Consider the following 26,260-nt stretch of genomic DNA (forward strand, 5'->3'; position numbering starts at 1 on the left):
GCACCTTTTATGCAACACTGTGTTCGTCACGCGTTCATCATTATGATCACAGAGAAACAGGTCACCTTCTATATGTTACTCTAATCGTCAACATCGTTCTATCAGAAAGCAACTCTCTGCCAATTTACATCACATCAACGAGGATACAAGTCGTAGATGAACAGGATTAGGGATTTACTCTGGTGTGAAAACATAAATCATGCGAATGACTAAATGATATTCGCTGTTCTCGACTAGAAACATCATGAACATTTTAATGAAAATCATAATATTTTCAGGCTGAAAAAAGCACCTGGTTATACCTCGCTTAATATATCCGTGGTATCGATGCCTAAAAAGTTTGTTAACCCTTGGCAGTACAGACACAACCAAGTCAGATACATAAGAGGGTAAAAAGGTTTCCTTTGGTCTATCAAAGTTTGCTCACCCCGATACAACTTATCCTCCTTGGAAATTAATCCAATGAACATTGACAAAATTTGGCGTTCTTCCAAATTAAGTTGATTTATGCGAGCAATAGTGTAATAAAAGAATGGACTCTATCATGTCACATAATTTTGTCAAGTGCGGTATTGCTGGTTTCAGTTTGACTTTTTCTCTACGAATGTACATTGAAAAATAAGGATAAGGAAATGAAGAATAAGGAAAAGAAAATGAAGAAAAAGATAAGAAGGAAAATAGAACGACGAAGGAATAGATGATAGAAGGAAGGAGGAGCAGTATAAAGAGTAGGATAAGAAGAAGAAAAAGGAAGGGGGAAATCAAAAGATAAAAAGAAGAGAATGGAGAGAAGAGGAGAAAGTTGGGAAAGAGAAAAAGGAGGAAAGGGGGAAAAGGAGATTAATCAGAAAATAAGAAGGACGGGGGATGCATAAAAGAAAACAAATATCTATGATAAAGCTATATGTAAAAATAATCGCAAGATGTATTGTAATCTAACACACAGTCAACATAAAATTGAAAATCATACACAGAAGCTTAATAACATAATGCGTGAAAGGCAACGAAATAAATCAGAGCTTTATCTTAAACGTTGTACTTTATCATGCAGGCCTTTGTTCTTATGTAACAAAACCATATTACAAATACATACTTAGACAATATAAATACACTCATCGCCGTCAGCGCAGATGATTATCCTTTGTTCATGGAGGGGGATCAAATATTGCGTCCCTAAACACAAAAGATAATCCTTTGCGGACTCCCATGATTACACTATACAACACATTAACTCCGTGAGCATATATACAAGCAATATTAAATCAAGATGAACGAAATAATAAACCATGTAGGCCATTTCATTATGATATCATTGCATAATAGTGTCATAAAATATATGATAGTATATTAGGCTTGTGGCTTGCGACTTTCTGAGCAGGATCAACCTTTTATCTGACTTACTACTTTTACAGAATAGCAAAGTATCATATCCTTATGAAAATCCTTGACATTTCAATAAGCAATTTATCATCCATCATTTTGACAATCATGATAATAGAAAGAATAATAGTAATACTAATGGTGATGTATTATTATGCGCATTTACTCATGGCGCTTGCCCAGCAACGTTTTTTTTGGATATTTACAGAAAAAACTACACATATACATGTAAACAAATTCTACAAATAGATCTTAAATTACAAAATACAAAGGCTACCCAAAATACAGTTTTGCATCGCTCACCGGAATCACTAGCGACATCCTGGTGGGGCCTGGTGGCCTCCTGCTTGCTGCTCCGTTCATCTACAATTTCGCAAATTAGGACACTAGCCCCTATAGATAGCCAGTCAGACCAGTGAGTGATGACAAAACAAGATTTAGAGTGTACTTTCCATGTATACAAACAAACTTCTTATAAATATTTCTTATAATCGAACAGGATATGGTCCCTCTATTGCCTCAACGGCTAAATGAAATATATTAACGACGAAAACTTTCATGCTTTCGGCATTTCTTGTCAGAGGTCTTTCAACACATTTTCGGTTCTCCGTCGATCCAATCTCCCTTAACCATGTTAACACTATGTAATTAAAATCGATACCACTTATATTCACTTTGGGATAGAGAAGTTAAGAAGGCAGTGGAGGGGGAGGGGGTGGTTGGAGGGAATGTTGGATAAATATAAACCCATTTGTTTAAATATGGTACCTTTCGCATAGGAGGGTCTATCAGAGGCGGCGCCATGATGTTTTGCAAGTATACTGCCTGAACGTGACATCATTTCCCTCAATCTAATTATAGTAGTTAAGTGGCACGGCTAGGGACCTCCTTTTTAAACTCCTTTCTTTCTTCAATTTCCCCCTCTTTTTTTTAATTTTTTTTAGTTTTGTTCCTCTTTTTTTCATCATAAAGAATGATAAAAATCGGGGGGGGGGGCACCCAACACTGTAGCCCCTCCCCTGATTGATGTCTATGGCTGTAAACATGTTTTCTAAATTTAAACACAGTGACAAATCATCTTCGAAGTGATAATGAGTTTACGTTTGGTCGACTCTTGTCCCCTTAAACAAAATCAAATGTTAGCATTGTAATAATTAGATTTTGAGTCTGAAGAATAAATCCAAATACCAGTATGATAACAATGTTAGTTTTGCTAAGCAGAGTTTGCATAAAATGACGTTCGCTACCAACTAACAATGGTAATGCTGCAGAAAAAAAAGACCCATGGGCGTTATGTGAATATCTATTCTTTTCTACAATCTTCCTCAAGACAGGAACTAATGAAATTTTCGCCTTTGACAGGTGAAAAACATTTTTTAACGAGAGACACGTAAGTATAAACATGAAAGGCCCTAACAAAAATATTCAAACTTACTTTAATATCATCAGTATTATCAGTCACTTGTACTAATGACGTCATTACTATCAAAGTGTTGATTACTCGCAATATGTAAGAAAAAAGAATAACCCAAAAGATTTCTCTTCATGCAGTTTTAATGTGAGTTGAGATTATACCACTTATCTGTTAATACTAAAAAAAGTTTTGCTTTTTACACTTATCTGTATTAGCTTGAATAAAAAAGGGAAGTTTACCATTACGTCAAGTTTGGTACTTATCATAAAGAAGCAAAGAAATGTACATAATAGTATGCTCTCATTGTCTACAAAAAGTTTATTAACCCTTGGCAGAACAAAAAAAAATAATACAAGGGTAAATAAAATTAAATTTCAACCAAAGTTTGTTCACCCCAATACAGGTATACTTCTAAGAAATGGTTTAGACGAAAAAAAGAACGAAATTTGGCGATCTTTCAAAGAGTTAATTCTTAAAAGAAATAATGCATAACTTCTTATTTCGAAGCCTATTTGTCATCACGTTTAATATCTCGACAGGCAAAATGCAAACCAGCAAGTTAAGGAACACATGTCATGTTCGCCTTTGAAAGCTAAAATACAATTATTTCATTTTATAAAAAAAAAAAACACTGAAGTAAACAAGAACGGTAGCAACAAAATATCATGCGTCACAATCATTGAAAATGCAAAACATTTGACATTATGCCTACTGTAATATCATATGACACCATATTATCAATCATTCAAACTAATGACGTCATTACTGCCAAAATGAAGTTTGCACACAATAAAAACGCAAAATATTAGCAAAATAGAATGTTCATGCATGCAGTTATACTACATAATTTAACTCATACTGTAACAAAAAAGGGGTTTAGCGTTTAACACTCAGAATCTTAGCTGAAATAAGCTCAAAGTGATAGTGCGCCGTGACATCAGTTTGGTACTGATAAATATTACAATAAATATATAAAATACTAATGAATATTTTTCATAATCCAGTGTTGAATAACAGAGTCATGGGATTTTAAGTATTATATATGTTTTTAATTCACATGCATGTGAGCATGACCTCCATACAATACAAATTTGTCTTTAAGATAATAAAATTTGTCTATAAATTACAGTCATTGTTTGTTGTTGTATTCCAAAAGGGGAGGGGGGGGGCACTTTTCTTCAAAACTTTTGAGACAAGCAGTCTAAAATATTCTCACCCTTTTTAGGACTTCCCCCATTAAAACTTCGCCCTGGCACCCCCAAAGTGATCATTCAAATCACGTCCACCCAATTGATGCATGCAAGGGATGGTTTTTCAACACACGTTTATTGTAATTTTCCAAATTGTTACACTTTTTCTCTACGAGTAACGCCTCCCCCCCCCCCATCTGCCACTCATCACAGCATATGTGGGAAGATTCTCCCATGTGACGTCAAAGTTTAGAAACTTGAAAACGCAACATCAAGGTTATTCTTTGACGAAACTTTGCCAACATCTGCAATTGTCTTCTTTTTTAAAGTCAACTTGAAAGCGGGTTGACCTCCTCTTCGACAACATAATCTTTAAAGTATAATATTTACAGACATGATAAACGAAAACACCCTGATTTACTGACTAAGAGCAAGTCTTTGGCCATCAGATATTTCGTTTCATGTTTTGGAAAAGATGTTGCAATCATACGGTACATCCAGAACCCCCCCCACTCCGCCTATATATTTGTACATGCATGAACCTCCACTAACGCATAAATAAAGCTCAATTTTTTTTTTGGGGGGGGGGGGTGTGCGGGTAGCGTTGTTTTGTTAAATATTTCTCAGCTAAACGTTCTCATACCGTTTTATTCGTTGGGTTCATTTCCATGTTGTTAAACTTAAAATAATGCAAAACATAAAAATGTCAATACAAATAATCAAATTGCCCTTGTTCCATAAAAACAGGAGTGCTATATCCAAAGAGCAAGCTTGTTAATTAGAGTGCCCCCTATTCGGTTTAAGACGCTGTGATACATTTATGCAGTAATTGGTTTACCAAACTTCCTTAATGAACACGCAAATCAGATAATGACATTAAGTTATCATTTGCAAAAGGCTAATAATACATTAGAATCATAAAATAAAGCTGGTTTTAGCCGTCATGTTTTCTTTGATCGTGGACTAAAAACTGGTAACCAAAATTTATACTTTTGAGAGAAGCATGCGAACATCAAAATGAAATTAAAAAAAAACCAAAACAAAACAAATCAGTGATTTATCTGGTCCTTGGGTGTTTTTTTAGGAGATTATATAACAAAAAAAAAATTGATCCATATATGCTTGGTAAAATCAAACTTCGGTCGCAGGTTCATCTACATACACATCGTTAGATATCGATAACCTAACTTCATCATAGTCTTTTTGAGAATCGCCAGACTTAACTCTCTTTCTTTCTCCGCTTGTCGGTGCCTTTAGTGGCGAATATTTGTACTTTTTAGAAGATTGTTTTCTACTGCCACCCTCGAACGCACCCTCGTCTTCGATTTCAGACATTTTATCGACGACTTCCTTGATGAAAGCTTCTTCTTGCGAGGCCACGTGACTCCTTTCCTTTTCAACAGATGACGTTGCCTTCTGCTCTGTTGCTGTGCCAACGACCGTTGCTGTATCAGAGAGGTGGCTGTATTTTACTTTCTTCGAGGAATGTTTTCTCCCGCCAATATTCTCACCACCCGTCTCGTCCAGCTCTTCCAGCACCGTTTCCTTGGGAACAGAAACCGCGTGATAAGGTGGCGGGTCCTCGTCCATTCTGACTTGGACCCCGTCACTCCGCAGAGGATAGTCGGCGTTGAGCTCGTCGTCGGTGGTGTCGTCGACTTGCCCCCTTATCATGCTCTCGTCGACGGGGATTTCGGCATCGGCGTCGAGTCCGTTCTCTTCGCTCGCTGCCCTGGCTTCCGCGAGTCGTTTCATCTTCTGTTTCCGCTTCTTTTTGACTGCGCAGTAAGCACAGCAGCACGCTGTGATCCCGATCACCAGCCCCATGCCGTCCTGAGTCAATAGTTATGCAACTAGATGTTCTTTCAGAGTTTCTCCTTGACCAGATAACCGGGGTTAATTACTCCAAGGTTTTCTAATATAACCTTAGGGTTCTATGGTCGATCAGCACGTTTTGAAATCTGAAAGATTAAGAAAAGGACATGCAGTGCTATAACTTTATTCCTCTCATGATTAGGCTTTATTAGTTGTTACCTCTCGATTCACCCCTCTTTCATCATGTTAAATGAGTCCATGCAAAATAATTCTTTCAAATGTTTGAAATTTTGTGTGGTGGTGGTGGTGGTGGTGGTATAATATTCATGGATTGAGCTGGTTGTGATGATTGTGGTATGTACAGCTAGGATGACGATCGAAGATGATGGTGGTGGGGGTGGCGGCAGTGATGATGATGATGATTATAATGGTAATGATTTATAATGATGATGATAAGGAACTATGGGCGTGACTTGATTAAATTTTCAATGTAACCATACCGGATTGTGATGATAGTGATGACGTTTGTATTTTTTAGGTACATGTTGAGGTAAGGACCTGGGGTAAGGATCGAGGCGACAATCCTGATAATGCAATAACAAATGAATGTTGTGGAGTACAAAAGCTAATTTACTTTTCTACTGCGCTATTAACTGGAAAATCTCAAAGGCCGATCTTGTCACTCCAAATTCGTATTCTGTATTTTACTCATGTTGGTTTCTTATTCCAAATTTTTTTTTTCTTCAAAAATAAGGAAATTCACACTCTCCATAGACAGATCATGTCAACATATTTAATTTTATGCATCATTCTGTTTAACTCTATCATATCTGTTTTACGCTATCATAATAATTTATTTTCTGATTCATGTTCGATCTGCAAAACTTGATATTTGAAAATTAAAAAATATATATATATATATTGGATTTTATTGCAATAAAACTATCAAAATACAATCACAAGCAGTCAAAGACTGAAATGAGTGAAAGTTTACATGTACAAATAGAAATATAACAAAATATAAAGTAAACATAAATATATATTAAATACAATACAAATTCATACAGATGAAAAAGAAATGTATCATAAATGAATACCAAAGGCCATAACATGATTACTGCAAAGTGTCACCAATGAAGAATAGGGGGAATGAAGATAGGAAGAAAGAGAGGAGAGGAAAAAGATGAGAAAGTGAAAGAAATAGGGATAAGACAAAATAGAATGGAAAGCAAGAGGTGGAAATTGGAAAGAGAATAAGAGGCAACCTTAAGAATAAAAAACTCATTATACAATACAAGACTTTTAAAAATGGTCACTAACATGTAAATTAAGTAGTAATTGAATCGAATCGAGCACAAAAAAGGGAAAAGTAAAGCTGAGGAAATAGACTCCCAGAAGAAGTCCAAGCACTGTGTTGATATTGCATATGGCCTTACGCAGATTTTATTTTTCCGGGGGGGGGGGGGGGAGGGGGGGGTGGCAAGACGCGTAAAAATCTTCGGAGAAACACGAAAGAAGGGAGAGAAATGACGGAGCTTGTCGTGGGTGCGCTTTTGAATTTTTTAAAGTGAACTTGAAAGAATCCCTGAACACAAATCAGTAAAAAAGTTAAGTTAAGTAAAAAAAAAATCGGGCGGGGGGACTGCCCCTGCTCTCGCTACGTATACAGCCATGATTAGAAGGGATTCGTCTGATTGGCTTCATGGATAAAATTTTCCCTCATAAATCTTACAAAATATTCATGGAAATGGATCTATATTTCGAAGTTATATAATTTGATAGGGAAGTGCGCATGGAATTTTCTTATCTTATTGCGCAATACAAATCGGCATGGATTCTCCCTGTTAATCCCACGCAAACTACATGCAATCAAAATTTACATTAAAACAAGAGATATGATTTCAAAGATTAAAATGATTACACTCCTTGATTTAAACCACCAGGGCTCGATTGCTGATTACGAAATATATTATATATACCTGACAACTGTTCGATATCCGATCTATACAGCTGTGAAAAAGGCGATAACGAGTCATAAAAAACTTTAATAATATAAACCACAACTTACATGTACCAATATCATCCGAATTTCCTTGTATAAATCATTTTTGGAACCTTCATATAAAGAAATAGTCGCCCATCCGCGATCCTTCACTTCTAAGTTCTCTATAAAAGATATGTCTTATGAATCCTTGCCTTTAGTTCCCTAATAACACCGAAATCGAACGTTATAGTTGTATGAAAACACATGCCATAAAACATGAGCATATACCTTAATCAGCGCTTTTGTTTTAATTGCCGTGTTATAAATTAACTTCTCGGGGTGGAGTAATAATTTTTCATCAATAATTAACCAGACTTGCGTACAACTCGTGCGTCGTTCCCGTGGCCCTTTCCAGCATTAATTTAATCTAGACAAGTTTACATACTAGACTTTGGCATTGTTTGGTCATGGATTGCAGGAAATGCCACTGGATCGAGTCACCTAATAAGCAAGCTAGGGGGGGGGGGGGTATGGCATTATGTGGAAAATCGTTGAGAGGCCGAATTTTACACGGGGTGCTTTTTTCTGAAAATCCGCAAGCAAGCGAAACAATATAACATCACCACAAATAATGCGATTTTTACTGCTGGGGTGGGGGGAGGGGCGGTGAAATGATGAATTATGAAATATTCATGTCAACCGGGTCTACATTCTTTTTCTATAAGTGTGTGTTTATGTGGATTTAGGTACGTCTATGGAGCTACTACATACAAATTAGCTCCATGGCACATCATATCAACTTTGTATCTTTTTAGGCCTATATACGTTTGTCTTCTCGAATATTCTTAAACTCCCATCACCTTCCCCTCTCCACGTCTCTACCCCCATTTCTCCCTCTCGCTGTAAAATACATCGTCTGGGGTGAGGTATGAAGGTCAACATTATGCCAAGAATACCTGATATGAAGATTGGCCTATCAATCCAATTAATAATAATTCCATGAAAGTTGGATTCCATAAATGGATGGATTATCAAATATTTATTAAATGTAGAAATAACGTGATCAAGTGCATTTGACTATCATTTAGCTAACAGACCATTCTTTCATTAAACCCATCAAATGAAAAGCAATCAACAATATATTTTATTGATTGCTTAATCAGTATATAATTCATATAAAACACTCAACCATTCAGTTGCCAAATCCACACATCAATTAAACAATCAATCAATCGATCAATCAATCAATCATTGAGAGAACCTTAACCTATATTAATCAATTAATTGATTCATTCATTAAATTAAACACATATCTATCATTTTTTTGAATAATCAATAAGCCATTCAATAAATGAATTTACCTATCAACTAAAAATCAATCAATCAATCAATCAACCAAACCAACCAACCAACCAATCAATAATTTAAACAAGAAAATAGTCTTAACCTACATTAATTAATTAATTGATTCATTCATTCAATTAATCACATATTTATCATCTTTTTTTATAATAATCAATTAACCATTCAATTAATGAATTCACCTATCAACTAAATTCATGCAATCAAACAATCAATCAATCAATCAATTGTTGGGGGAATCAATCAATTGTTGGGGAATCAATCAATCTTAATCAATTGATCAATAATACAATTAAACATTAACCATTGACAAGTTTATATCACTTCATCTGGGAAGCCTTTCATCAAACTTTGTTGTCTGTCCAGTTGCCAAATCTGACAACTTTTTTTTTACTTTGACTAGCCGAGAAGCACTTTCACTATGTTCTTTGTTGGATAAAACTTCCCATCATTCCCATTCATGAAACTTTTCACCAGACCACAACTCAAGGCAAATAAGTAATAGCTTGGTCAAATCAATTATATCAAATATTACATCCACCAGTGTCTTATAATCTCCTCAAAAATGAATCATCTTTAGAAAGTGACATTTCATTCGGATTTATCATTAGTGATGATTTTATTATCAAATTATAATTGTTCAGGTGTTTAATTATCAACTGCAATTAAATTGATTCAACATAAAATAATTTCAGTTATTTGTAATTTATAGAAATATCTTCTTTACAAATTATTTTTGAGATATATCCATGTCATATTCATTAAATGAATTCTTCTTTTGAAGAAGCAAAAAGCCCTAGAATAAAATAAAAATCTAAACAAAACAGAAATGAAACATACATCTGCTATTCTACACTCATTTTGCCCAAGTTTCTTTCAAAACATAAATGATTACTAAAATTGTTCAATCTTGAAAATCACAGTTAAGACAATTGTTGAGAAAAGTTTTGTATAGCAACAAGAGAACTGCAATTGATCAATTGATTTTATTTGGAGAGTGATATTAACAAAGAATTAACTAAAACTTCTACCCTTGCCTTAGCCCAGTGTCCATCCAGACAAATAACCAAGGAAGGAATGTTAATGAAAAAAAATATATATAAAATAATGATGAAATTGGAAAAAATTCTTCTTTTGCAAACTTATTTGCAGCTACAAATGAACTTTAAAAAGTAAAAAAAAGCAGGGCAATATACTAGTTCTTACCTTTTCATGCTAATGCATACATTTTGTCCAATACTATAATGCTAAGCATATTCATTCTAGTGACAATATATTGTAACATTTGATATATCTTCTTTACAACCTTAATCTTAAAAAAATATAAGATTGATATGAAATAATAGCAAATTATACATTATTGAAAATTTCAACATTCTTCTTTGTTTTGTAAGCATAATTACAGCCACAAATGCACTTTGAAAGTTTACAAAAAACAGAGCATTATTCTTTTTCTTACATTTTACATGCTATCACATACGTTTTGCACACTATTATGCTAAGCATGTTCAATCTTGAGATGAAATATTGTTGATATATTTTACTTACAACTACATGTAAATAATTTGCATAAAATAAACATGTAAGATTGATTTGAAATAATGGCAAATTATGAATTGGATTGACACCATGCAGGCTTATGTATAGCAAATGAATTGAGGTAAACTAGTTTCTTCCATTTCAGTTCTTGTGGGTGGGCCGGGGAGGTTGGGGTACAAGTTTATTTCTTTTTCTTCCCTTTTTGAAATTCCTCCACTTTCTTGGCATGACGTGATGTAGTTTTACTCAAGTTGGCAAACTTCTGTTTGTCAGTTCTGGAGAAAACAGAAATAAAAGAGAAAGTAAAAATAATGATAAAATATTTTTATTTTAATATGAAATCAAATTAGCTTCTTGAAATAAATGTACACAATCCGTCTTTGTCTGATGATATTACTATTATCAAATTTTATTTTTTATTATCACATGTGAGCAATTCCACCACAGCAAAGTCATCCATGTATCACCATCCATAGAAGTAATGTGCAAGTTTGGTACTTAATCATCATCATCATCATAATCATCACCACCATTATCATCATCTTCTTCATCCCCATAATTATACTCATCATCATCATCATCATCATCATTATCATCATCACCATCATTATCATCATCATCTTCTTCATCACCATAATTATACTCATCATCATCATTCTCATTATCAACACCACCATCATCATCATCCTCATTATCATCACCACCATCATCATCATCATCACCATCACAAGTCTACCCTTACCGGCTCATTTTGGTCTTGTTCCTACATCCGGTTCCTCCTTCCCAGTGAGTGGTCCTGGACTTGGTAACATTAGATCCACAGGATTGGCAAGGCTTGTCAGCAGAGTAAGGCTACATCAAAAGATACAAGAGAAGAAAAACATCATTTTCAACAGGGTCATGTATTCTGTGGAGATACCATTGTGATGATGGTGATACATTGCTATAGAAACCTCCAAGGCTTGTACTGTAAGCAAGTAGCCAGAGGACCAATGCCTTACCAAAGCGCATATAGTGGACCAAGTTGGGAATCAAACCCTGGTCACTAGACCGTTTATTGAAGAACTGTGGTTCTCAGTCAATCAAAATCAAGGAAAGTTGTTAGATCTGACAACTTGTCAGACAAAAATTTTGACGAAAAAAGAACCCCCAAAATTGCCCAATATTTATTGGATAAGAAAAACAAAATGACACAAATTATATATAACAGAAGAAACATGATATACATGAAAATGGAAATTATAACATTTCTTTATTGATAAAATTTCCATAAGAACATGTATATTATCCCAACTCTAGATGGCGCTGTTTCATTAAATTGACCAGAGTCATTAATAGAGTTCAGCCAACTCATTTGGGTTACGCAATTTCTTTTGAATTGGGTTTGCCTAACAAAGCATCATGTGCCATGTGGGCAACCCATTGAAACTGGGCTGGCCGAACTATCTCTAATGAGGGCTCTGAAATTTAACTCACAATCTCTGTTTAGTTTTCTAAATCATATTCTAGTATTCAAGTACCCCAAGTATCCTTTCATAAGAGCTTTATATTATTCAGTCTTTTTTTTTCCAATCTTTTTATTGTTCTCCCAATGACAGTCACCTTCGGTTCCATAGCAAATTGTAAGCACCTTACACCTGTAAGGCTCGTGAACCTTCATTCTCAAACATTTGGTAGTGAGATCATCCATTTTGACACCCAGAGGGCTAACCGACTCAGACAATGAGGCCTGAATTCACAAAGGTGGTCTTTAAAACAATTGGTTGAACCCATGAGTCCACTGTTTGAAGAGTGGACTCATCAATTAAAAACAGTGGACTCATGAATAAAATAGCGTTGATAACCATGGCAACAAGCGTCATTTTGGCGCACTATGACAAAAGCGTGCATCAGCATTGGACATTTTTTAATATACACAGTAAATAAGCATAATTTATATAGGAAAGCTGCATAAACCATGCGTTCAATTGTTGGTTTAAAAACCAGCTTTGTGAATTCGAGCCTGAAAAGTTACCTGTTCCTTGGAGCAGAATCCACAAACCATGCGAGAGGCGAATTTCATCTCGTGATCCAGCTCCGCTACGTCATGACATTCATCACATGGGTAACATTTACCACAGCATGGAAATCTGAACAAAACAAGCAAATAGAAATCATTAAAGGGAAAGTTCACCTTGAGGAAAATTTTATTGTAAAGTAAAAACAGCAGAAAAAATAATTTAAAAATATCGCCAAACGTTTGAGAAAAATCCATCAAAGAATAAAAAAGTTATTAGAATTTTAATAATTGATTGATTTGTGATGTCATATGTGAGCAGCTTTCCTATATATCGTATGGTAAAAAATCAATTCTAATAACTTTCTTAATCTTTAATGGATTTTCCTCAAACCTTCACCAATATTTTTCATTAGTTTTTCTGCTATTTTTAAAACAAACTTTTCTTCAGGGTAAACTTCTCCTTTAAAATAACTTCCAAGGCACTCTTTCAAAAAAACTATTCAGAAGTTACAAATAACTTTCTTGATTTAAATGATACATCCATATTTAGCTGGCTTGGCAACATAGATAAACAAGAATTTCTGCTCTTTTACCAGTCTGGTGAAAAGACCAACCCAAAACCGAACAAAATTAGAATGGGATGCTCAAATAATTGCAGACTTTTAGAGCATGTGAATACATTACATTGGTACTGAGTTGTATTCTTGCAAGAATTATACTTTGTATTTTAGCTATTTTTTTCTTTTCTGTATTCCACGCCCATATTATACTTTAGCAGACCCGGGCCCCGTCTTACAAAGAGTTACGGTTGATCCAATCGATCGTAACTCTATGGAAATCCATCAGTGTCATAATTCTTTCTACAGGAAATTTGCAAATGTCCTTTGTAAACAAAGGCAAACACACCAAATTGTCAAGAAAACTATGAATTTATGAATATACATCATATCTAGAAAAGATTTTAAACTAAAATGCATTTTAGTTGTGGGCGTTGCTGGCTTTCCATAGTTGAGGTTGATCAGATCAATTGCAACTCTTTGTTAGACGAGGCCCTGGGGCCCGTAACACAAAGGTTAGCGATGATCGTAGAACATTTTTCTACGATTGATTGCACTGACTAAAATCAATTGTAGAAATCAAGCATATGATTAATTGCTAACCTTTGAGTTACGGGACCCTGTTTCCCATTTCATAAAAAAATTGCTAGGAAAGCATCTCTTGCTTGAATGTCAACTTTCATTGGAAGAGCCAATCAGAAAACAGAATTTTCACTGTTGTCATGGTAGTGGACATTCTAGCAAAAGTTGACATTCATGAAATGGGGCCCTGAACTTTAATCTGATGAGAACCTCACTAACTCACCATATTCTAGTTCATGAAAGTGTGTGTGTGCGTAATTTAGTTTTGTCAGACATGTATCAATCAGATATGATTATTTACATGTAGGTCTGGGACCGACCTTTAACGTCACCATCCAAAAGACGTGACCTGGGCTCGAACCTCTGCATCAATTTGTAACTTTCCCTCATTGTTTTGATTACACGCACTTAACACCCAGTTAGATAGAGTATTGGTTATCTTTATGGTATCATCAGCAACATCTTATCTCAAATAGTGAACAGTTTATATGTGAGGACGAACTGAAGTAAAATCTATGGAAAATTTATGGAGATTTATTAAATACTAAAAAACGGGCAAAGAAAGTTTTTAAACTATGTACCTGAGCCATCTGAAGCTTTTCTTGTAATGTTGGCACGTTCCATTGGCTGGTAGGGGGAACCCCTCTCGAATGGCAGGGTCTTTTTGACGCTTATCTTTCTTCACTGCAACAACCTCTGTCTTACCTGTACAATTAAGATAAGAAGAAAAGTTTTGATTTACGGACAAATTTACTCAAAATGTCACAAACGCACTTCAAATTACCGGTACATCTTTCTTTATATATTTCCACTATATACAGCTTTAATGATTACTGCTGATAATTTCACAGGCCTTATATCTGGATATCTTTAGGGCAGGGAGACTTCTTTATGGCACTACAAACTAGCAAGAAAATAGTTATGATAAAGAGGACACCAAAAAATGTTACGGCTGGGCTTGCTCTGGATTAATTTAGTCCAAGATTTCATATTCGTTCTAAACACATCCCATAGGATGGTGAGAGCAACTTCATAACATCATTTGTATGCTAACAAACAACACTAGCACATATCAAGTTTCTCCTACAGAAAGAAAAGAATAAAATTCTATTGACAGACACAAAGAACTCATATTTTGTCCTTTCAATCAAATCATGTTCAGGAATTATCTGAGGGAAAACTTGTTTGCACCTCCCTACCCATTTTACACGACATGCTCAAATTGGAGATAAATAAAAACAGTTTCCACAAAGAGAATGGTCCTGACATTAGAATTAAAAAGAAAATAATGATAAAGAAAAAATGGATCAAAACAAAAGTATTAAATCGAAGCTTACCTTCAGGTACAGAAGCTACAAGTCTTTGGAATCTAGCTGTATCCATGGCAACGCTCATCTTTTTGTGGCATTTGGAGCACCACGCAAGACGATCTTGGCCGTATTGAATGCCCTGTTTAAGGAGTAAGATTGGAAACCATTATCCGTATGAGATATACTCTTACTAGAATATTGCTCCTCGGAATAAATTATATGGTGATTTTGTAAGCATTATTTGTGAGTTTTCAAAGCCATTAACAATTTTTTTTAAAGAATGCATAACAAGAAATATTAGTTACTATATAACATGTTTTTTTTACCAAGTCAAGTCAGTTAAGGCATTATACATGTAGTATTCTTTCAACCAGTGGTGTAGTGAGTAAAAAACACTAGTGGGGGGGGGGGCAGAACTTGGCTTATATGCATGGGGGAAATTTGACCTTTTTTCTCAGTAATAGTTTTTTTTTTTTTTAGGAGGGGGGAAGAATAGCTCCACTAAGACACCCCCCCCCCCATCAGGCGGCAGCACAACGGTGCTTTCAACATAATTGTAATCTTCTGTAAACATCAAGGAATTCACAAAATTTTATTATTCATTTTATCAAAACTTTTATTTAGCAGTCACATTATAGAATGGAAGGCAAAACAAAAGGAACAAGCTACACACCTGAATAATGGAATTTGTAGAGCATTCCAAACAAGAGACAAGGAACTTGCATTCAAATATGATAAGATCCACAGGAACGCAACCAGTGAGATCAAGAAAACCCATCACAGATGAGAACTGATGAATAATGCATGGTCTATACCCCACAGCCTGCTGGCTCTGACACTTAGAACATCCTAGGACCATGGCGAGACCAGGAGCCACGCCGACATCTGTTTGGACCTTGCACCGGGAGCACTGGATCCGGATCTTGATCTTCTCGCAGGCGAGGGTTGCAGCGAACTCGCTCATCTCCATGCGAGGGAAGCGGATTTCGGTGCCGCGGCGGTTCTCTGTTGGGGATACGTACTTGGAGGGTGTTTGAGGCGATTGGTCTGGAGGGGGTGAAGAGGAACTTGTTGCAGCAACCGCTTGAGTCGAGTCACCTGACTGTATTTCGGTATCTCCCTCTATTACCATACCCTCCTCTTCTTTAGCATCCTCCTCTTCATCTTCATCATCATCATCATCATCATCATCTTCCTCATCGCCCTCAGCTTCTTCTCGGTTCTCATCCATCTCATGGTTGATGAATTCTTCCTTTGGATGGGAGGGAGCGTCCAATTCTTCCTGATCAACCAGTTCCTCCTCTCCTCCTTTTGCAGAATACGAGATAAATTCAAAGCCTGCAGCCTTAGCATACACCTCCTTCTTAAACTGCAAATATGAAAGAAAATGACGAATATGTCAGTATTCATGCTCTCCGAAATACTAGAATAAAATTGTCCTGAGCTATTGCAATTCAAATGTCCATAATTATTTCACCTCTGTTTTATTTGTTTGCCTTGATGTAGTGGAAAGAAAGAAAGACATTATCTGGTGTGAAATAGGCTGTTTGAATAAAGCAATGAATTCAGCTAAAGTTTGACATAATTAAAAGACTTAGCTGTACAAATTATAGTACAAGCTGTAAATTCTATCATGGTCTTTTACAAATTGTCTTTTTGTATACATGTATAGTAATTTAATTTTTATTTGAAAGTACAATAAAGATCATAAAGCCATATCATTCTATGAATATGGTGATATCTCGGGAAATAACTGCATGAATAAATATTACACTCAGGGCCTCGAAATGGTTACAAATTCACCATAGGATGACTTTACAAGCAGTTCAATGTATATGTATATATATATCTTAGGGAGGCAGCGTAGCTCAGTCGGTGAGAGCGCATGTTTTGGATAAGACCGTAGATCTCAACGTGAGGGGTTCGAGTCCTGCTCATGCCAAAACGCGTCTAACAAAAAATCTGATGCTATAGCATTGTGTGTTAGCTTGCCTCACCAATGTACTCAGTGCAGGTGTGAATGCAGTTGGAAAACACTCCGTCCAGCGGAAAGGACGCAAATGTTGGTCCCGTGTATAGGAGAGTCACAACCTATGCACGTTAAAACCAATACACTATTCGTTAAAGAGTAGGGTGTTCACCCCGGTGTATTGCACCTGCCGGTCCCGGCAAAATTCAGGTCAAGTCAATCTTGACGTTCATATGCCATAATAATCAATATAATGATTGTGGGCATTAACGGAAAGACAAGACAAGATAGAATATATCTATTTATCTATTTATACATGTACATTCATTCATTATTCATTTAGTTATCTATTTATTTAATTTATTATTTTTTTAATTCATTTATTTTTTATTATTTTTTAAAACTTTTTTTGGGGGGATCAAGATGAGGGGGATTAACCATCAGCAGTTTTTTAACCAAATGATGAAAAACATAGCTAAAAGGTTAATAGCATGAAAAGAATGAATTTACCTTCCTAGCGCCCTCTGTGAAGAGTCTCATTAGACTCCGATCAAACCATCGAAGGAATGGCCGCATCATGAGCTCTGCTCTCCCTGAAAGTTTGTTGGTAGCAGCCCTAGCCTCCAACCACTCAATCGCAGCATCTGAAATGTGTCTGGAGATTGGGAATGGCAAGAGCACAAAGATGGATGGTAACTTTCCTGGAGTACTTGATTTTGATTGGCTGTTGAGGGCCCTTCCCATGGGACATGTATTAACCATTAATGCTATTTCACACCAGTTTATTATGGATGGGGGTGGGGGTCAGTCAATTTGAACCCCCTTTCAGATCTCAGCCAGAGATTGCAGGATCGCCACAAAAATTTGCATGCATATTAGAGCCAAATGTAAAGTCAAGACTGTTTAGTACATTTTTTAGAAAATTACTACATATATTTTTTTTAAAGTAATTAATCATGAAAATAACTGTATAAAATAATGTTTCTGCCTTGAACTCACAGTAAATAGCTGGTAGAATGCTAAATTTTGGGTGAAAATATTCCTTTTGATATTTCTTGCAAATGTCATCTTCAAAAATATGCTGAACCAGAATTATGTAACAAAGGTTAATGTTAAGTTTTGTGCAACGGGTTCTTGAACACAGTAATAGAAATGACTAAAGAACAGAAAAAGCTAAAAAAAATTAGAATAAAAATTTGGTAAAAGTAACACACATAAAGATGCCATTATGTTACAGATTCCTGTAAACATGGAAATTATGATTTTTGTAAAACAAATGAATTCATTTACTTTCTAATACATGTATATAGTGCACTTAAGAATTTAACATGTTACAAGTAAAGGATTTAGACCTGGATGGACATATATCCTTCATGCACTGAATTGATAACTGTGAGGTTAATACAATCACTGGTTTAAAGTCCAAGAAATAATAATTCTTTATCTACCCATATGGTATGTGTCCTACACTACAGTGCATTCAGTGTCCAATATGATAGAGAGATAACATACTGGGATAGTCAAGTTACACACACAATTTAGCATTGATATGCCAATTATCAAATTGTAAATTCAATGCTGCACCATCCACTATATATAACCCTGACTTGAGCTCAAGCTGGTTAAAGGACAAGTCCACCCCGACAAAAAGTTGATTTGAATAAAAAGAGAAAAATCCAACAAGCATAACACCGAAAATTTCATCAAAATCGGATGAAAAATAAGATAGTTATGACAATTTCACAAAACAGTTATGTGCACATCCTGGCTGGTATGCAAATGAGGAGACTACATGTATGACGTCATCCACTCACTATTTCTTATGTATATTTTTATTATATGAAATATGAAATATTCTAATTTTCTCATCGTCAAGTGATACAACGATTAATTCCTCCCTGAACATGTGGAATTAGCATTATTTAATACTATATGGTTCGGTCAAGTTGGTCCTTATTGTCAAATCTATAAAAAAAATGCAATATTGTATAATTAAAACAATAAAAAACAAAAGAAATGGTGAGTGATGGACATCATCGACTGACTCACCTAGTTGTGCATATCACTGTTTTGTGAAAAATAAGCGAAACCTGAAAATGTCATAACTTTCTTATTTTACATCCGATTTTGATGAAATTCTCAGCACTATGCTCGTTTGATTTTTCTCTATTTATTCAAGTCAGCATTTTCTTGGGGTGGACTTGACCTTTAAAGGGGCTTAGTGCATTCAAGGTATTAATCCTACTGGATACCCATTCACCTCACCTGGGTTGAGTGTGGCACAATGTGGATGAATGAATTGCTGAAAGAAATTATGCTATAACTGGGATTTGAACCCATAGCCCTCTGTTTCAAAGGAGAGAGTTAGAAGCACCAGATCAAAAATGCTCACAACTATTCATGTATCACGATACTATTTATTTTAAACATAACGACAAACATTTCGAAGAACAATTCTGACATTTCCTATTTTTTAAATTTCCCTTTTCCCCTACCTTTTGGAAGCTCCCAGTGTAACAGGCGTATACTTTTGCAGGATTTTAGAGTGAGTGGTTGCAAAAAACACTTACCTCAATATGATAGTAGGAAGGACCTGATCTTCCGGGAGGCTGATTTGTAATGGTGAGACTGGGTAATCCAAGGGAAAGATGGCAGACACATCAAACTCGTTCAGATCATAAGGCTGTGGAAAAAGGACGGTATTAACATTCCTCATCTTTAAAGTGTGCAGAACACAGATCGTATGCAACATGAAAATTGTTTTACAGGGATCGATGTTGCCCACATTGGTACTAAATTTCATCTATCTGATGTACAATAAGAGTATCGCAGATAAAATATCTACTATAACAAGGGTTAGTGTAAGTTCCATAGTATGAATCAAACCCGCCTCTCATTCTCTGCCAACATAGCTGTATGTTTACTAGCCACTCAACCATAGCAACTAAAATAAAGGAATCTTGAAATACTGGTAATCAAGATTGCTGTAGAAAGGTATTGACATGGTTGTAGTCTTCAAAATCCCAATTTTAATATGTGTCTTAATTTGTGTTAATACATCTCAAAATACACATTTGCCATTTCATACAAAGAGTTTCCCTTCTGTCTTTTGAAAAGAAAAAAAACACAGCAGAGACATGTACTTGCTATCAAATTTGTCTCATCACAAACTTCTTTAAAAGGACCGTTGGGCTTACCCAGTCAGGATCTGTTGGCTTGATAGTAAAGCGATACGATGGATTGTCACCGTCATCGCTCACTACCAGTTTGTCTCCAGGAAACCTCTTCTTGAGCTGCGTGATCTCCGTCTCCCGCATCTTGGCTGCATCACCTTCCTTCAGTTCAGATAATGGACGGCTTGTGACCGGTCCGACCGGTTTACGAGCAGGTTGCCACCCGCCTTCGTCCTCTTGCTTTGGAGCTATTCAAAATTGAGATTTATAATATATTTTTGGTTTCCTTTCACAGCATCCTATCATTATGACCGATATAGTCTATCATCAGTCATGAATAAAGCAATAAATCTCTGTAAATAAATCATAATTTACTTTTTGAGAATGAGAACCAAGGTACAAGTAGAGAAAAAAAAGTGGTTGAAAACATTGATGGGAAGAAATCAAAGGAGAAAACTTGAATAAATCACTTGATCATTCATTTATTCTCCACGTCATTTCACCATGGCATTTTATATCACCAGTCATAAGAAATCTCCCTAAATAAATTGCATTTTACTTTCTACTATACTGTATTTATAGTGTCTATGAATACATTTGACAGACACTGAAATCTTCATGGCCAATGAAGAAATAATTAACTTGAAAGAAACCCATGTAAGATATAATAATAACATGAAACACAGAATTTGAGAAAACGAGCCAGGCAAACATAGAGAGGAACAAGTGGAATGCCTCTCGTCTCACCTGCATCACGCGATTCAATATAGCAGCAGTGCTGATTTTGAAAACTACTATAACTCGCACAAGATGTTCAGTGATACTTGGTTACTCTTATTTCCACGTTTTATGAACTAGACCAATACACTTATAGAGATATGATGGCGATTCAACAAATACCCCCAACGTGGCCAAAGTTCTTTGACCTTACATGACCTTTGGCCTTGATCATGTGACCTGAAACTCGCACAGGATGTTCAGTGATACTTGATTACTATTATGTCCAAGTTTTATGAACTAGACCAACACACTTTCAAATTTATGGCTGTAATTCAACAAATACCCCAATTTGGCCAAAGTTCATTGACCCTAAATGACCTTTGACCTTGATCATGTGACCTGAAACTTGCACAGGATGTTCAGTAATACTTGATTACTATTATGTCCAAGTTTCATGAATCAGATCCATAAACTTTCAAAGTTATGATGGTAATTCAACAGATACCCCCAATTCGGCCAAAGTTCATTGACCCTAAATGACCTTTGACCTTGGTCATGTGACGTGAAACTCATGCAGAATGTTCAGTGATACTTGATTAACCTTATGTATAAGTTTCATGAACTAGGTCCATATATTTTCTAAGTTATGATGACATTTCAAAAACTTAACCTTAGGTTAAGATTTTGATGTTGATTCCCCCAACATGGTCTAAGTTCATTGACCCTAAATGACCTTTGACCTTGGTCATGTGACATGAAACTCAGGCAGGATGTTCAGTAATACTTGATTAACCTTATGGCCAAGTTTCATGAACTAGGTCCATATACTTTCTAAGTTATGCTGTCATTTCAAAAACTTAACCTCAGGTTAAGATTTGGTGTTGACGCCGCCGCCGCCGTCGGAAAAGCGGCGCCTATAGTCTCACTCTGCTATGCAGGTGAGACAAAAACAGGTTGAAAACATTCATGGGCAAGAAATTAAAACAAGTGGAATGCCTCTGGCCGTCTCACCTGCATCACGCGATTCAATATAGCAGCAGTGCTGATTTTGAAAACTACTATAACTCGCACAAGATGTTCAGTGATACTTGGTTACTCGTATTTCCACGTTTTATGAATTAGACCAATACACTTATAGAGATATGATGGCAATTCAACAAATACCCCCAACGTGGCCAAAGTTCTTTGACCTTACATGACCTTTGACCTTGATCATGTGACCTGAAACTCGCACAGGATGTTCAGTGATACTTGATTACTCTTATGTCCAAGTTTTATGAACTAGACCAACACACTTTCAAATTTATGGCTGTAATTCAACAAATACCCCAATTTGGCCAAAGTTCATTGACCCTAAATGACCTTTGACCTTGATCATGTGACCTGAAACTTGCACAGGATGTTCAGTAATACTTGATTACTATTATGTCCAAGTTTCATGAATCAGATCCATAAACTTTCAAAGTTATGATGGTAATTCAACAGATACCCCCAATTCGGCCAAAGTTCATTGACCCTAAATGACCTTTGACCTTGGTCATGTGTCGTGAAACTCATGCAGGATGTTCAGTGATACTTGATTAACCTTATGTATAAGTTTCATGAACTAGGTCCATATATTTTCTAATTTATGATGACATTTCAAAAACTTAACCTTAGGTTAAGATTTTGATGTTGATTCCCCCAACATGGTCTAAGTTCATTGACCCTAAATGACCTTTGACCTTGGTCATGTGACATGAAACTCAGGCAGGATGTTCAGTAATACTTGATTAACCTTATGGCCAAGTTTCATCAACTAGGTCCATATACTTTCTAAGTTATGCTGTCATTTCAAAAACTTAACCTCAGGTTAAGATTTGGTGTTGACGCCGCCGTCGCCGCCGCCGCCGCCGTCGCCGCCGCCGTCGGAAAAGCGGCGCCTATAGTCTCACTCTGCTATGCAGGTGAGACAAAAATAGTTAATACAAACCTTTGGAGTCTTCATGTGCATTATCCTCATTATCTACTACAGTTTCATTTTTCTCTGCATGCAAGAAGCGGCATCTCTTCCCTGAACGACAATGACCCATGTCATAGAAACGGCATCTCTTTTGCTTTGGTGTCTTGGTCTTCTTGAAGCGCTTTCTCCCATCCGGTTCCTGCTCCGCTCCATCATCAAGTGAAAGCTTCGTGGTGGATGACACCAAGACATCCTCCTCCTCAATACCGCCCTCTGTAGGCTGATTCTGGTGTGACCCAGACTTTACATCGGAATCCTTGTCGGGTAAAGCTTCTTTCCTCACGTGTGCAAACTTGCATCTGTAGCCATAGCTGCACCATCCGGACCTTGCATAGAACTTGCAAGTCTGTTTTGTTTTGGAATCTTTCCCTTCTGAGCTCGATAATGGTGTCTTAACATCAGGTTTGACTGCGGACCCATATTCACTCTCCTCAGATTTGGACTGAGCTGGGTGGAGGAATCTACAGTACTGTCCATAGCGACATCGACCGGATCGTACAAAAAAAGAGCAAGCTTTCTTTTGAGCTCGTTGGCGCTGATCTTCTGCTCCTGGTGTTTCTGGACTTATTCCTTTCTTTTCGTCCTCTTTGTAGTTTGTCTGTCCAGTATTGGACTTGACAGAGGTTTCTTCTGTACCTGCAATCAAAGATATGATTATCAATAACTTTGTGAACCTGAGCCAAGGAAAAAGTTTTGTAACTAAATGATAAATACTCATGTATTCTTGCATAATGTACATCTAGGCAAAATACTCAAGTCTGAAACTTGAATTATGAATATTTATACACTTTGCATCACCCCAATGTGCCTTTTCAATTTTGAACTATATAGTATTGAGTTTTCACACATAAATTGGAAATAGGATGAGGTTTGAGGCTGCCTGCTATCGTCGTTAGACAGTACCTGAAGGAGTCCTGATAATGAGGTTGGAAGTTTGAAACCCTGACAGGCCATTTCCTCCATTCTAATAAGGCCCTAGACTAATATTATCTGTCATCTTTAAAAACATCTGTATTCTGAAATCTGGTTTAAAATTAAATAAGAACTGTCTAAAGTTGTAGTTTAATTATGGATGATCAAATGTGGCACTAATATTGAAATGAGAGACATGCACTACCACAAAAAGAGTATTCCAAGTTCTAGACTAAAAGCTTTGGTCTGTTATATTGGTTGTTCCGCTGAACTCCGTTAGCTCAATCCACTCACCAGTTACAGAGACCGAAGTTCTAACTCGATCTGTACAGGTACTCAATGGCCATATGTGTATGTATTAAGTTCGGATAAACCAGGGAAGTGAAGTTGCGCGACAACTGAAGTATGTCACTGTTATTTGTCCTTTTAAGTTTATTTTTCCGTTTTGATGCATTTCAGGCCAAAACGGAATAATGATCTTTATTTTGGTCCAGTTCTTTTTATATATTTTTATGAAATAAAGATGAAAATTGATGAGCCCCATCGGGGGGATTTTGCATTGTTAACCCCCTAATGGCGGCTGTTTAAAACTCCTCGAAGCAGACGGCTGCCATTCCAGCTCCCGCCTCGTACTGAATATCAGCTAATATAATTAATAATAATCAACACTTTGATTGTGGGCATCAATGGAAAGACAAGACAAGATATCAGCCAAAGGCGAAGGCTGAGCATCCCATTATTATTTACAAGTCAGTGTGTGTGTATTTGAGTTTTGTCAGATGTGTATCAATCAGATATGATTATTTACGTCTGGGACCGACCAACGTCACCATCTGAAAGATGTGACCAGGGCTCGAACCTCTGCATCAATTTGTAACTTCCCCACATAGCTTGGATTACAGGCGCACGCCACAAGTCAGATTTGTGTAAATTACTAAATGTAAAGTAAAGGCTAAAGACTAAGTATAGAAAATAATTAGAAAATCCCAGTTAATTTTAATAGCCAATAACGTTACTTAACTAAGATCTAGATTTAAAATAAAATTGTTAGTATCATGAGATCATGAATGATGTCCATCAAGATTAACAAAAAACATAAAAAATAACCTTTTACTGCTCCATTTTGGATGTTCTTTTCCCCTGATGAAACAATATCCGTTGCTCTAGTCGCAGACAAATCGGCTGCTGTTTTACCGGATGAAACTCTATCGGGGTTTTCTGCAATTTTGTCCGCGGATGGCTCGGCGAGACTTTCTGCAGCGTCGAGGGTATGTTGTCGATTTTGACTAGTGCAAGGACATTCTTCTTTATTCACCTCTCCACTAACTTCGGCCGAAGAACTTACTGACATCTCTCAAAATCTCTAGCAGTCGAATAATGCTACTGGAGCTCAAATTCAGGACCCCTATTTATATCGAATCGCTGACAAGAGAATTGCTTTGCGATGTCGCAATACCCAGTCAATACAAACACAACCACCGATAATAAATGCGATGGATAAAATAAATAATTGTGGTCAGCTGATCAGTCACATGATCTAGGTCAGATATCGAATGACCGAAATGCCTGTCGTTAGAGTTGTTGAATGAGTGAATAGGATTATGTAGCTAGCCTATAGCATAAAACTAATATGTATGCAACAAAATAAACTTGCTATTCGTATTCCTTATTAATTTAGTGATAAATGGGCAGCCGATAAATGTAGTGATAGATAGCTTTGAATATAATTAAAATTACACTGAAACCTGTCATTGGTAGAAATGTACAAGCGACGTACAGGAATAGGGCAAATAGAAAAATCAACATAGAGATTGCGCAATCACCCTCTGATAATTGCGCAATATGGTGAGAGCGAGCGCTGTGCTTATTCTCGTCTCAGGTAATTGGTACTATGTAGAAATTTGACCAAATTCGCCTTATTTTGGATTTTTATTCTTGATTTTCCAATTTCTTTCAACTAAAAATGACCTCATTTTGGAGTAAACCCGGCCTAGCTTTTGTTTTGCTTCTAATTCTTTTGACCAATTCCACTTTAGTTCATTTTGGAGTGATCCCCCTATTTGTTATTTTGTTTTTGTGCTCATTTTTTTTCCAAACCAGCACCCCGGCTTCAAAATCTTTCCCTGGTGCCCATGCTTATGATGGCGATCATACTTACCTGGGGCACATGACATACATACAGTGGCGTAATGAGACCAAACAAAAATTGGGAGTCTATGATATCGCATAAAATTGATTTTAAAAAGTTGCGAGTGAACGAAGCGAATGAGCAAATATTTTGACATTAAAAAAAAATCCTATTTCATGTATTTTGTAATAGATTTTTACACTTCCCTCTAAATTTCCTTTTCT

At 36.2% G+C, this 26,260-nt stretch overlaps 2 protein-coding genes across 2 annotated transcripts; both read right to left on the reverse strand.

Moving 5' to 3' along the window:
- Positions 1 to 214: 214 nt before the first annotated feature.
- LOC129260507 (uncharacterized) lies at positions 215 to 8,092 on the reverse strand. The gene is made up of 2 exons (XM_064099829.1): positions 7,868 to 8,092; positions 215 to 5,945 (listed from the first exon to the last, which is right to left on the reverse strand). The coding sequence occupies exon 2, from the start codon at positions 5,809 to 5,811 to the stop codon at positions 5,116 to 5,118; it is 696 nt and encodes a 231-aa protein (XP_063955899.1). The 5' UTR covers positions 5,812 to 5,945; positions 7,868 to 8,092; the 3' UTR covers positions 215 to 5,115.
- A 1,572-nt stretch (positions 8,093 to 9,664) lies between these two features.
- Positions 9,665 to 25,770, reverse strand: LOC129262423 (uncharacterized). Its single transcript, XM_054900540.2, has 11 exons — positions 25,016 to 25,770; positions 22,967 to 23,632; positions 20,299 to 20,522; positions 19,672 to 19,784; positions 17,612 to 17,756; positions 15,806 to 16,501; positions 15,160 to 15,271; positions 14,404 to 14,527; positions 12,699 to 12,813; positions 11,427 to 11,536; positions 9,665 to 10,959 (listed from the first exon to the last, which is right to left on the reverse strand). Exons 1-11 carry the CDS (start codon positions 25,257 to 25,259, stop codon positions 10,866 to 10,868), a joined length of 2,643 nt encoding a protein of 880 aa, XP_054756515.2. The 5' UTR covers positions 25,260 to 25,770; the 3' UTR covers positions 9,665 to 10,865.
- Between the last annotated feature and the right edge of the window lie 490 nt (positions 25,771 to 26,260).

Source organism: Lytechinus pictus, chromosome 5 (genome assembly GCF_037042905.1).
Source record: "Lytechinus pictus isolate F3 Inbred chromosome 5, Lp3.0, whole genome shotgun sequence".
NCBI lineage: Eukaryota > Metazoa > Echinodermata > Echinoidea > Temnopleuroida > Toxopneustidae > Lytechinus > Lytechinus pictus.